The sequence below is a fragment of the Euleptes europaea genome, chromosome 17 (genome assembly GCF_029931775.1).
Source record: "Euleptes europaea isolate rEulEur1 chromosome 17, rEulEur1.hap1, whole genome shotgun sequence".
Taxonomy (NCBI): domain Eukaryota; kingdom Metazoa; phylum Chordata; class Lepidosauria; order Squamata; family Sphaerodactylidae; genus Euleptes; species Euleptes europaea.
This window is the reverse complement of record NC_079328.1, coordinates 1,620,040-1,633,707: the sequence shown is the minus strand read 5'-3', so window position 1 is coordinate 1,633,707 and position 13,668 is coordinate 1,620,040. Positions and strand designations below refer to the sequence as shown.

The following is a 13,668-nucleotide window of genomic DNA, read 5'->3' as shown; positions in this document are numbered from 1 at the left end:
GTGAACAGTTGTTTGAGACTGTCAGCCCTTGACCAAGCCCGAACCAACAACCATAGCAAGAGACACACTGGTCCAAGGAAGATGGTTTACTGGCAGCATAGGTAAACAGAGCATACAGGAACTAAGACAGTAATGGAGGGCACTGGGATACACTTGACTATATAAAAACATAGAAAAAAGCATTCAGCAGCCCAGGAGTACCGTCTACTTCAAAGAGTTCAAAAATGCAAAACAATCCTTGGGAGCAAGTTGGTGGAAAAGTGAAACTGAGAGACAGGCCTGACACAAAAGCAGTTTGACACTGGGGGGTCCAATTTACTTTGGCCGTAGGCAAGGTGGCCGCGCTTCCCTTTCCCTTAGTTTTAAGGAGGTCTGTGATGGGCAACGAAATCTGGGCGAAGTGGGGGAGGAACCTCCTGTAGAAATTTGTGAACCCGAGAAATCTTTGAACCTGCTTACGTGTTGAGGGTGGTTTCCAATTGATCACGGCTTGCACCTTTTCTGGGTCTATTGTAAGTTCTTGGTGCGATATTATATAGCCCAGAAAAGTTAACTGTTTTGGGTGGAACTCGCACTTGGACATCTTAGCGTAGAGCTGATTGTCTCTGAGACGTTGTAACACTTTCCTAACCAGGGCAATATGTTTATTCATGGTCTTAGAATAAATAAGAATGTCATCTAAGTAGACCACCACCCCCTTGAATAGCAAGTCGTGTGGGATCTCATTAATGAGTTGCATAAAGACCCCTGGAGCCCCTTTTAATTTAAAAGGTATCACTAGAAACTCAAACATGCCAAAGCAACTGGAGAAGGCTGTGAGGGGTTCATCTCTTTCTCGAATTCTGATTTTATAATAGGCTTTGACCAAATCCAATTTGGTGAAAATGCGTCCTTCCTTTAGTTGCCCCAGAACATCTGAGATCAGAGGGATGGGGTAGGCATTGGTTTGGGTAACCGCATTAAGCTTTCGAAAATGGATGCACAAACGCAAGTCACCAGTCTTTTTACGCACGAAGAAAGCTGGGGCTGAATAAGGCATGGTAGAGGGTCGGATGAAACCTCGAGCCAGGTTTTTGTCTAAGAACTCACGGCGCACTGTCCTTTTAGAAGCGCTCATGGGATAAATTTTGCTTTTTGGCAGTTTATCATCCCCCACCACCTCAATAGCACAGTCTGTTCTGTGGTGGTGGTGGGGTAACATATCATACTCCTGTATATTAAAGACACCCGCAAAGTCCTGGTACTCAGGAGATAGTTGGGATGGACCAATAGTGTCTGAAGCCAAGGCAGGAGTTGATTGGATTACGGTCTTGACAGCTACTTCGTACCGGTGCTGTTCACATATCGGATTGGAAAATGCTAAAGTCTCGGCCTCCCAGTCAATGGAGGGGCTGTGCCCCCTGAGCCAATTTATTTTCAACACCACAGCGTAACAAATACTGGGGGCTATTATAAAGTTGATTTGTTCCCATTGGTGGCCTATTTTCATCTCTATTTTCCAAGTGCGATGGTCCACTGGCCCACCCTTGAAATCACTGCCATCTCTCTGAGCGAACTGAACAGGTGCCGGCAAAGGCACCGACTTAACTTTGAGTGCCTGAAACGTGGCCTCATTGATCAAGGAGCGGGCACAACCAGAGTCTATTAAAGCTTTAACTTGTAACTGGGGGCCCTTTCTATAATGTTGTAATACTACATTTACATAAACAGTCTCTCTCACCTCACTCACAAGCATCTGCGGAGGTCTGCGGTGTCGCTCCATTCACCGCAGACCCAGTTTGTTTTTTTATTGATCCAGGGGAGACTCCAAGTTCAGAGCAGGAGGGTCCCAGTGGCTGCCTTCTTCCGATGAAGCAGAGCTGTCCCCTCCCAGGGCAATTGTAATCCGGGACTCCGGCGGGTCCGCTGGCGACGGCTCACTTGCAGACTCCTCGATGTGAAGGGCTGGAGGCGCTCTCCATCCTGGAGCGACGCTAACGATCAGCTGTGGCACCTCTTCTCCGAGCGCGTCCTCTCCCGTGAGGTGTCCCCTCTGGCCGGGGAGTGGGAGCCAGTTGCTCCGGGCGCAACAGGCAGGCCGCAGCGAAGTGACCCATGGCACCGCAAACGAGGCAGGCTCCCCTTTGGAACCGCGACACTCGGTCTTGTGAGGGTTGAGCTGGTCTCCGAGGGGGCAGGAGCTGCGGCCTTGGGAGGATTTTTCTGGCCTCCCCCTTCCTTGGCCTACGTCGGGCAAGAGAGATGAACTTTCTACTTCCTCTGCCAGTACAACCCACTCCTCCAGGGTGGCTGGATCCCGTTGCATATAAGCCCAGTTCAAAATCTCGGGGTGTAAGGTTTCTCGGAAGTAATGCACCCATGTAGCCTCCGTCCAATCGACGATTTTATTAGCGAGTCGTTGAAATTTATCAGTAGACTTCCTGATCGAAGATCTTTGCCGGAGTTGTAAAAGGGCAGCCTTGGCTTTCTCCCTCTGGAACGGGTCCTCAAAACGTCGTCTTAACACTCGCATAAATTCATTGAGCAAGCGGACGGATCGGGCCCGGGTATCAAAATGCAGGATCATTTACTCTGCAGCCCTCCCAGTCAGAAGAGAAGAGACGAACCTTATCCAGCTATCTTCTGTTGGGAAAGCATGCCCCTGTTCTCTTATATAACTGTCCACCTGGTGTAGAAAGCAGGACAAAAGTTGCTGAGCCGTCAAAAGTTATACGAAGTTGGGGCTGCTGCCAAGGTACAACCAGTACCACCGGTTGCAGTGCTGGCTGCCCGGGTATTGGCTGTCCAGGAACCGGCTGCTGCCCTGGGGGTGGCGGCGGTACCTGCGCCGGTACAGGCGGGGGTACGGTTTGGATCTGCTGCAAGTGACCGTATTCGCGCACTAGCACGTTTATTTGGTTCTGCATTTGGGCCATATGCTCTAACAGTTTTCGGTTCTGATACTTCAGAACATGTATCTCTTTCTCAGCCCCCCCAGTCCGTCGGACTTGGCCAACACGGAGGTTTGTATTTCAGTCGTCTGAGCCCTCTTCGTCGGGTTCAACCTCATCCAACTAATCCTGTATGTCAGATGCGAAGGCGAGCTGCCTCCGACGGGCCACATCTCAGGGCGGATAGGGCTTCGGGGAAAACGAGAATGAGGGCCACTCCAGTCCCCCCTGCCTTTCGGTCGCGCTCCGGTGGCTATGGCCGCCCGCTCTAGGGCGACCTTCTTCTGAGCGGCGGTTGCCTTCGCTAAAAGTTGCTTCGCTGCCTGTTGTTGAGCAGCTTGAGCCTGAGCCGCTTCCAAAGCGGCGGGCCGGGCTGCCTCGGCGGCCGCCACCAGCAGCTCAGCTGCTTGTTCCAGCAACACTTGGATTTCTTTATGATTGCCCAGTAAGGGTAAAACCTTGCGGGCAAGCTCCATGGAGGAAGAGCCAAACTCTGGATGTAGTACCTTAATCACATCGTCCTCCGACGCCATGGTTGGCGGTAAACCCATAAGGGACAATACGGTCCTGGCGGCTGCGTTTTGCGTGTCCCGGCTGCACTGGCTGGGATTCGGGACATCTCTCCCTCCCGCTCCCGCCATTGGGAACGGGAAAACGGGCAATGTAGATTGTGGACAAGTCAGTCAACAGGTCAGTCTCTTAGACAAAGATTAAATGGACATAAGTCTGACATCAGAAACCACAATATTCAAAAACCAGTGGGAGAACATTTCAACCTTCCAGGACATTCTGTTGCAGATTTAAGAGTAGCAGTTCTCTTACAAAGGAATTTCAAAGGGAGATTGGAAAGAGAAACTGCTGAATTACAGTTGATATTCAAACTAAAGTCAATGCATTTTCCTGGGCTGAATAAAGACCTTGCATTCATGGCTCATTACCAATGATGATTTCTCCACACCCATCTCTCCCCTGGACATCACAGACTCTTCTGCATACCACACCTAATCCCATCACTCCTGCTATTCACATTTACATACCGTTAACATTTACATACTAATGCTTGTCTGAATTCACTCTCCTCTACTTAAAGACAGATGGATTCACATTCTAGCTGTATATGAAGAAGTGAGCTGTGGCTCACGAAAGCTCATACCCTACCAGAAAATATTTTTGTTAGTCTTTAAGGTGCTACTGGACGCTTGCCCTTTTCTACTACTGCAGACAGACTAACATGGCTACCCACTGTGGATTAGTTTGCATTGCAAAGGATCTTTCAATAATATAATTTTGATATGATATATAGATTTAAAAATAATACTAAACTCTTCAGGAGCCATAACCCCCAATCTAAAGCATCCCCAGTTTTTGTTTCCAATGTGAGAAGTAAAAATGGGGCCACTTACTGTTCTGGTGAGTTGATATCTTCTATGAAGTCTTTGCCTGTCCTGGGGGGGTCCGTAGTATTCCATTGTGCTTGTGGGTTTTGATCAAGGTGATTTTTCAGTACAGCTTTCTCAGCATCTGAGTGAAAGGAGACGACATCTTTTATTTGCAAAACAGTAGGGACCACCCTAGGGCCACAGCAGCAGTTTTTAAAGCTTTACATTTTAGAGCAAACATAATAATGTGCAGCAATGGTTATTGTAGCACTAAGAACCCAGATTCAAACATCTAAAATGTTAAAACCTCACGAGGGATCAGCAGCAGGCCCGTCTCGAAAACCAACGGCATCCTCACAGCCACTGCGTCAGTCAACAGCCCTCCTATTTCCCGAAACATGTTCAGGGACTTGTCCAAACAGCTGTCCATTGTCAAGAAATTTCTGAACTCAAATCCTTCTTAAGCTCTGCTTTCCATTCCTCCTTCAAAAAACCTCACCCTAAACAACTTCTGCAGATGAATGGGAGGGAAAGCCTCATACACAGCCAAGGGAGGGGCTGTGGCTCAGTGGCTAAGCATGTTTTGCACCCACAAGGTCCCAGGTTCCACCCTGGTACTCCTGGTTAAAGGCTCTAAGGAAGCAGATGTGGGGCTCTTGGCCTGGGGTTCCCATAAGAGGGTTTTTACGTTCTACATGTGTTAGACTTTTGGATTCAGTAGATGTTAGGTCAGGCCTGTAAGATCCAGGTTTACATCATTGCATGAAGGAAATTCTAGAGTGGAGGTGACAATGAATGCTCAAGGCCCATTTGCAGTCACCTGCAGGGAGTGTGCCATGTTTGTTTTCCTCCCTGACAACACAGAGGACTTCACTTGTCAAAAATGTAAACTGGCAGGGCTCTTAGAAGACAAGGTGCGTAGCCTGGAGGGAAGGATCGCCAACGTGCATGAGATCAAGGAAGAGGAGGACGTTCATTCACAGAGGGATCCCTGCAGAGGGATGGGGAGACCCATCAGAGGGACAACATGGCGGCTGACTTCCCTAATGAGCCTCTGAGACATACAGCACGACCCCAAAGGTGTCAAGCGAGATGGCTCTCGGTACCTTTGGACCTCAGGAATCAATTCCAGACCCTTGCAGTGGAGACAGAGATGGCAACACTGGCTGAGAAATCATAGAGTTGGAAGAGCCATACAGGACTTCTAGTCCGACCCCTTGCTCAATGCAGGATTAGCCTACAGCTTCCCTGACAAATGTTTGTCCAGCCGCCACTTGAAGACTGCCAGTGAGGGGGAGAAGCTCACCACCTCCCTAGGAACTACTCTACTGCTGAACTACTCTTCATGTAAAAGATTTCTTCCTAATGTCAACTACTCTTTGGGTTTGGTTCTCCAGCCAGTCCCCTGTGCACCTAACTATCCTAGAGTCTAGTCTGCAGAGCTCCAGCGCTCACCCATCAGAGCACCATGCAGGAGGACCCCTGGTCAAAGGCTTTACTGAAATCAAGGTAAACAACATCAACAGAATTCCAACGATCTAATATGCTCACCACTCCATCAAAGAAGGAAACGAGGTTGGTCTGGCAGGACCTGCTAGGAACAAATTTGTGCTGGCTTCCGCAGATCACCGAGTTGTCCTTCAGATGCTCACAGGCTGATCCCCTTTAAGATCTGCTCCAGTATCTTCCCTGGGAAAGAGGTCAGACTGACTGGCCTGTAGTCTCATCCCTCCTCCCTTTTTGAAGACTGGGATAATGTTCACCCTCTTCCAGTCTTGTGGCACATCTCCTGTCCTCCAAGGGATCTTGATGATGATGGACAAAGGCTCTGCAAGCTCTCTAGAAAGTTCTTGGAGCACACTCGGGTGCATACCATCTGGCCCGGGTTATTTGTACACATCCAATGCAGCCAGGTGCTTCTCAACTACCTCTCTGCTTATGTCCACCAGCAGCCCGGATCCCGTGCCTTGCCTACTACCATCTCTAGATGAGCCCATTCTCTTCTTCAAGTAATAAACTGAGGCAAAACAGGCATCGAGCCTTTCTGCTTTCTCTCTGTCCTCTGGCAGAGTTTCTCCATTTTCACCCAACAGTGGGCCTATGGCCTCTTTTCCCTTGTGTTGGTTCCTCACGTATCTGAAGAAGCTGCTCTTGTTGTAGCGAGCCTCCCTGGCCAGCATCAGCTCCCTGTGAGCTTTGGCCTCTCTGATGGCTGACCTACAGTGCCTAGCAACCCGCAGACACTCTTCTTTCGAGGTATGTCCTTGCCTCCATTTCTTGACCATTTTCTTTTTCTTCCTCAGCTCACCATGGAGTTCTCTGTTCATCCACATTGGCTTCTTGGATCCCCTACCATGTTTCTGACTTGTTGGAAAAGTGAGGGCTTGAGCTTGCAAGAGGTCTTCTTTTAGGAGAGCCCACCCCTCACTTGCTCCTTTCCCTTCCAGCATTCTTGCCCATGGAATGACTCTCATCATGCCTCGGAGTTTATTAAAATCTGCCCTACTAAATTCTAACAGACACATCTGGCTACAAACGTCCTTGTTCCCCCACAGCTAAAGGAATTCTAGGAGGACATGGTCACGTCCCCCTAGGGTCCCCACTACCTTCACCCCATTTACCAATTCTTGCCTGTTGGTCAATATTAAGTCGAGTATGGCCGAGCCCCTCATAACTTTCACCACTATTTGAAAAATGAAGTTGTTGGCCAGGCAGGTCAGAAAGTTGCATGACTGTGGATGCTTAGTAGAGTTGGTCTCCCAGCACATGCTGGCCCCCTATCTGTCCCAGCACCCCGGTCTGCCATAACGGCATATGGGACCAAAGTTAACAGGGAACAAGGTGAAACAAGTTTCCAGGGCTCTGGAAGCCATCCTGGTGACCTGTGTAAATTCCTCTTCCTCTGAAAGGAAGGATCAAAGAGAACTCCACCTTTGCCCCCATTTGTTTCAGCTTCCTCCCAAGAACTTCACAGCCATGTCCTTCATTCCCACGTGGCCCATCACAAATGGGCAATGATCTGTAGGTCTGACCAGTTTTGGCATCTGGTCTGCAATACCTTTAATCTTTGCCCCTGGCAAGCAACACACCTTTAGGGCCAAGGGGTCAGGCCTAGGCATCCAATGCCCTCAGCAGAGAGTTGCCCACTGACCAACACTCTTCCCTTTTCCTTCCTCTGCCCTTTCTTTGTATCCCCGCTCTTGTCTTGCTTGTCCTTGTGGCTCTTCCTGTGCAATGGAGGCAGAGATGGAAGCGCGGCCACAGGAAGTGCACCTTGGTTAAAAACAACAACAGTATTCTTCAGATTCAGGTGTCAGGGAGCTACCAAATATTGGTACTCCCGGTTATCTGGGTTCCAAATACCAGTTTGGTATTTGGATCCCCTGTTTTTAAGTCCGATATTGTTTGGCTCCATTATTTCCTATGGGGAATATTTCTGGAGGAATGGGACAGGTTGTTTTGTGGGCAAACTGCACCAAAACTGCAGTGGAGCTGCTGGTGCCTGTCCTTTAAGTTTTTTTTTTAATTTGTAGTTTTTTATTTTTTTTAACTTGCACATACAAACAAACAAATACAATCCAATTCGTAACTATTCAACATCACACATTATGATAAATTAGATCAAGAGGTAATGACTTTAAGAATAGTAGGTTAAACCTTTACCCATTGGAACGTATTGAGTAGTTAAAACAGGTATTTAAAATCGGGAAAAGCCAACATATCAAATTTTTCTAGGATTGGAAACCACATTTCTAAGAAAAGTGACTCGTAGTTGGGGTTTTCCATTTGCTGTACTTTTTCTGATATTTTTTCCATAATCAGGAAGTCTTTAATACGATTCAACCACATAGAAACTGTGGGAGGATTTTTGTTTCTCCATTGTGATGCTATTATTATTTTTGCTATAGAAATAAGAATTTGTATGAGCTGGATTCTAATCTTGGGAATTTTGGGATCATATCCTTGATTTAGTAATATGAGTTCTGGTTGTTTTGGTATGGAATAACCTGTGAGTAAAAGGATTTCTCTTAGAATATCATCCCAAAAAGAATTAATGTGTTTGCATAACCACCAACAATGTAGGTAGGTACCCAGACTACCACAATTTTTCCAACACTTTGGAGAGAAGGAGTTTTAATATGGTTTAATTTCACAGGAGTTAGATACCACCTGGTAAACAGTTTCACCATTTGCATCTTGACAGAAACTATTCTTGATGTATAGCTGTATGATTTCCAAGTTTGTGACCAATGTTTGTCTAAAATTATTTTTCCACAATCTTTGTTCCACTTAGTTAAGTAGGTAATAACTCCTTTTTCTAATGTTTTCCCCAGTAAAATATGATAAAGTTTTGAGATTAGGCCTTTTTGTCTATTGGCGTGTAATTTAACCAGAGTTTCAAAATCAGTTAGGGGTTTTTTAAAAGCTTGTAAAAATTGTTTATTATTACATAAATGTTTTAATTGGAAATATTGAAACCAGGGTAACTTAGAGCTAGTACAAGCTTCAATCCTAGATTTATCTAAAAGATGTCCTGCTTTGATGATGTCTTCAAAAGTAATTTTCCCATTTGTCCTCCACCAAGTAAAGTCATTAGTGCTAAAAGCTGGCTTAAACCATTTTTGTCCTGTAAAGGGGGATATTCTAGATGGATAGGGTGCTAAAGTTTGTTGATATTTGTCCCAGATCTTTATACTGAAATTAAGAAAGGAATTCTGAGTTGTTCTATTTGGTCTATCAGTGGGATTATTCCAGAGGAATTCAAATATTGAGATTTGTATTCTGCCAGAGAATTCCAAGTCTAATCAGTCCGGGGCAGGCTTATCTTTCATTAGTACTATTATATTTTTGAGGTGAATAGCCTCATGGTAGAGGCGGATATCCGGGACATCTAGGCCTCCTTTCACGGATGGAGACCGAAGTGTATTTAGTGAGATTCTTGGTTTGTAATTATTCCAAATGAACCTTTGGATCTTGTTTTGCCAATACTTCCAACAGGAGTAAGATGGGAAGAGATCTAAATAAGAATATAAAGTGGGGAAGAATTAAACTTTTAATAAGGTTAATTCTTTCAAATAGGGAAAGTTGTATTCTTTGCCATTCCAAGTATAACTGGTTGAGTTTCTGATTTATTTTAGTTATATTGATTTTTTCTAGATCGGCAATATTGACAGGGATTGACAAACCTAGGTGGTTTCAAGTTGTAGACACCCACTTGTAGTCAAAATACTCTTTGATTGTTGAGAAGGATTTAGGTGATAAATGTATAGGGTAAAGTTCACTTTTATTTTTGTTAATTTTTAAACCTGAAATACTGGCAAAATGCCCAATAGTTTCATCCACGGAGTGATGAGCAGGGTTCTGTGATATAAAGAACCGTATCGTCTGCGAACAGTGACAATTTGTATGTCTTGTTTCCTACGCTAATACCTTCAATTTTTGAATTAGTTCTAATGTGATGGACGAGGGGCTCAATCGCTAATGCAAACAATAATGGAGACAAGGGGCACCCTTGTCTGGTTCCTCTGTGTAGTCTGATTGATTCTGAAGTCAAGCCATTAACTTTTATTTTAGTAGTGGGGTGAGTGTAACTTGCTTTGATTGCTTGTATAAATTTTGGCCCAAATTGCATTTTCTGTAATAAAAGAATTAGGTAATTAGTTTCTACCGAGTCAAACGCTTTTTCAATATCTTAAGAAATAATGACCGAATCAGTTTTCGAGCTTTTGCAATATTTAATAATGTTCAAGGTTTTCCTGATATTGTTTGTTAGCTGCCTCTGGGGAATGAAGCCTGATTGGTCTGTATTGATATAGTTGCCTATAAACCTGTTCAGTCTGGCTGTTAAAATTGATGCAAATATTTTTGAATCTTGGTTTAAAAGAGAAATGGGCCTGTATGAGGATGGATTTGAGAGGTCTTTTCCTGGCTTTGGTATTAAAATTGTGGCAGATTCCGACCAGGAGGGGGGAGTTATTGCCCTTTCCATTACCATATTGCAAATTTCTGTAAAAGGAGAAGCGAGTAAATGAGAATTTTTTTTTTGTAAAATTCTGATGAAAAGCCATCAATTCCAGGCGCCTTGTTAATTTTTATTTTTTTAATAGTATCTAAAACTTCTTGGGGGGTTATGGGTTGATCTAAGAGTTTTTGGTGGTAAGCTGATAAGCGACTGGTATAATCTATTGTATTTAGATAGTTCTCAATTTGTTGAGTGTTTGGTCTATGGGAAGAGTATAATTTTGAATAGAATGTGTGTAATAATTTTATAATAGAGTTAGAATCCATTTGGGTATGGCCCTTTTCATCCTTGATGGAACTCACCAATCTTTTGTTTAATTTCTGTCGAGTTCTCCAGGCCAAACTTTTTAATGATTTAGGGCCAGAGTGCCAATAGCGCTGCTTCATAAATAATATGTTTTTTTGAATTTGGGAGGATTCCAAGAGTTCGAGTTTTTTCCTTTCTGTTAATAATTTTTTATAAATAGATTTACTTCCCGTTTACTTATGAAGATGTTCTAGATTAGTAATAGTAGTTGTGATGTTTTGTCTAATCCAGTGATGGCGAACCTTTTAGAGACCGAGTGCCCAAACTGCAACCGAAAACCCACTTATTTATCGCCGAGTGCCAATGAGGCAATTTAACCTGAATACCACCGCCAGAGGGGGCCAAGAGGGAGAGGCTAGGGTTGCCAAGTTCCTCTTCGCCATGAGTGGGAGGTTTTTGGGGTGGCGCTTGAGGAGGGCAGGGTTTGGGGAAGGACTTCAGTGCCATAGAGTCCAATTGCCAAAGTGGCAATTTTTTCCAGGGGAACTGATCTCTATTGGTTGGAGATCACCCAGGGCAGAGCCGGAGGGGCCAGCGGCTTGGAGGAACCGCGCATGCCGGCAGAGAGGGCTACGCGTGCCGGAAGTGGCACCCGTGCCATAGGTTTGCCAACATGGGTCTAATCTGATTTTTTTTTCTTTTTAACTGCTGAGGCCATGGCAATGAATTTTCCCCTCAATACAGCTTTAAGGGCGTCCCAAGTTATTGGCAGAGCTACTCCACAATTCCAATTGAGGTCTAGATAATTTTTTATTTCAAGTTCGATTTCTTTTGCAATAGAGCCGTCTGTCAGCAAGTTTCTGTTGAGAGACCAACTGTAATTTTTTATATTGGTTTTGGGATTTTTTATTGTGCTCTCAACCCAGTGGTGATCAGTCCATAACTTTAGTCCTATCTTTGTTGAGTTGAATAGAGGTAATATTTTTTTTTAATTAAGATATAATCGATTCTAGTGTATGTCTCAAATTGTGAGGAATAATAAGTGTAATCTCTGCAATTGGGATTGTGGACTCTCCACAAATCAATCATATTAAATTTTTGAAGTGTTATGGCTAATTTTGATGTATTGTTTCCCAGCTCAGATGGGGAACTACGTTTTTTGTTTGTGATTTTAGACCTATCTAAATGAGGGTTGTTAATAATATTGAGATCTGCTTCCATAATAACTTCTCCCTCTTTGAAGTTTTCTAATTTCATAAGAACATTCTCAATGAATTGAGTTTGATTGGTGTTTGGGACATATACTGATGCCAAAGTAATTTTGACGCCATTTAATAAGCCTGAAACTAAGATATACCTACCATTATAGTCTTTACTAGTTTTTTGTAGGGTAAAATTAACATTACTGGAAATTAAGGTGGCAACTTCTCTTGATTTGGATGGGCCAGAAGCATATAATGTCTCAGCCAATCTCTTTGATTGGAATGGTTGTGTTTTAGAATTTTTTAGGTGAGTTTCCCGAAGGAAAACTATATCCGGGTGTTCTTTTAGAATCACAGACTGGATACGCTTGGCCTTGATCTGATTATTTAAACCTCTACAGTTGAGGGAGATTTTGTGCGACATCAATAACAACTTACAAAATTATAACTCTATAACTTTAAAGACTTATCTAAATTTCAATTTACTTATTAAACTAAACTAAACTAAACTAAGCCCCTTCGGAAAAGGCTATACCCAAACATACACACACACACAAATTAAATAGGTGTATTAAACTCACCCTTGTTATTTAACAGTAGAAAGCACTTAATTCTATATCTAGCCTATTAAAATACAGGGTCAATAATGACACCTGTAGCCGGGGGGTGGTTATAATAAGGAGGGAGAAGATCAAACTACCCTGAACTGCACCACATAAGCTTGTTAATATATGCAAAAGCCGCATTTTTTTTGGTGTGAAATGCTTTTTCAGTTCTGTGGAGCCTTTAGTTGATTGAGTTTTCGCCAGATCTTCATTCAAGGTTTCCTTTATGTCTATCTGTAAGTCTTGAAGGAGTTTGTATCCTGAGTCCAGGTCTTCAGCTGTGAAAGTATGGCCGTTTTTTTGTACCAAAATATTTGAATTAGACAGCCATTTGTATCTTGTAGATGCTGCTGAAAGAGAGGATGTGACAGGTTTCAGGATTCTTCTTTTAGCAAGGGATTCCGGTGCAAGATCTGGGAAAACTTTGACTTTCAACTGTTTAAGAAGAAGAAAACCTTTAGCTCTGGCCTTGTTGTAAATCTTGTTTTTGGTTCTGTTGTCTGATATTTTCACTATAATGTCTCTCCTTAATGATGAGTCTGGTTTAGGAATGGGGCTTGAGCAATATAGGGAGCTACCCCATCCTCCAAGTTAAATATATTAGCTAACCAATTAGCTATGAATATTTCCAGAGGTTCGGATTGTTCCACCTTCTCAGGGAAGCCTCTAAGTTTCAGATTATCTTGACGCAGTTTATTCTCCATAATGATTATTTTTTCTTTCAAGATGACCTCATTTGACTGCAAAGCTCTGATCTCTTCTTGAGCAGTTATCCCCAGCTCTAATGCTGTTTCTGCAGTTTTATCTGTTTGCTTTAAGTTATTTTGGAGCTCTAGAAGAGAAGAAGAAATAGGTTGGAGTAATTCTTCCATCCTACTTACGATTTTGTGCTCGAGTTGGCGAAGGGCACTCGTTATTTGATTTTCCAAGGCTTCTGGAGCTTGTTCTTCGCACTTTTCTTCCAGCTTAACTTGTTCGGAGGCCATTTTGCCTGCCTGGCTGCCTAGGAACTCTGGAGGCTCTGAAGGTCCTCTACGCAGAAAAGGCTTCAAATCTGGCGATTCCAGGTTGCTTTTCCTGTTTCTGCCTTCCCCTGATTTTCCCATAGCTTTTTGGATATTTTTGGCTTAGCTAGGATTTAACTGCAGCGATTTTTAAGAAAATTGGTGCAGAGAGTAGTGATCGGACGTCTTCTACATAGCTCGACGCCCCTCCCCTCCGTGCCTGTCCTTTAAGTAACGTCCAAGTTTCAAGTGACCCCTATGGACAAGGTGGCCCCAGTCA

At 43.9% G+C, this 13,668-nt stretch overlaps 1 protein-coding gene across 1 annotated transcript in view; it reads right to left on the bottom strand.

Annotated features, from left to right (window-relative positions):
- GABBR2 (gamma-aminobutyric acid type B receptor subunit 2) overlaps window positions 1-13,668 on the bottom strand; it is a 725,909-nt gene that overhangs the window by 2,743 nt on the left and 709,498 nt on the right. Inside the window, exon 18 of the mRNA XM_056862472.1 lies at window positions 4,334-4,451. Coding sequence (XP_056718450.1) covers window positions 4,334-4,451 — 118 coding nt within the window. The remainder of the gene's footprint in view (window positions 1-4,333; window positions 4,452-13,668) is intronic.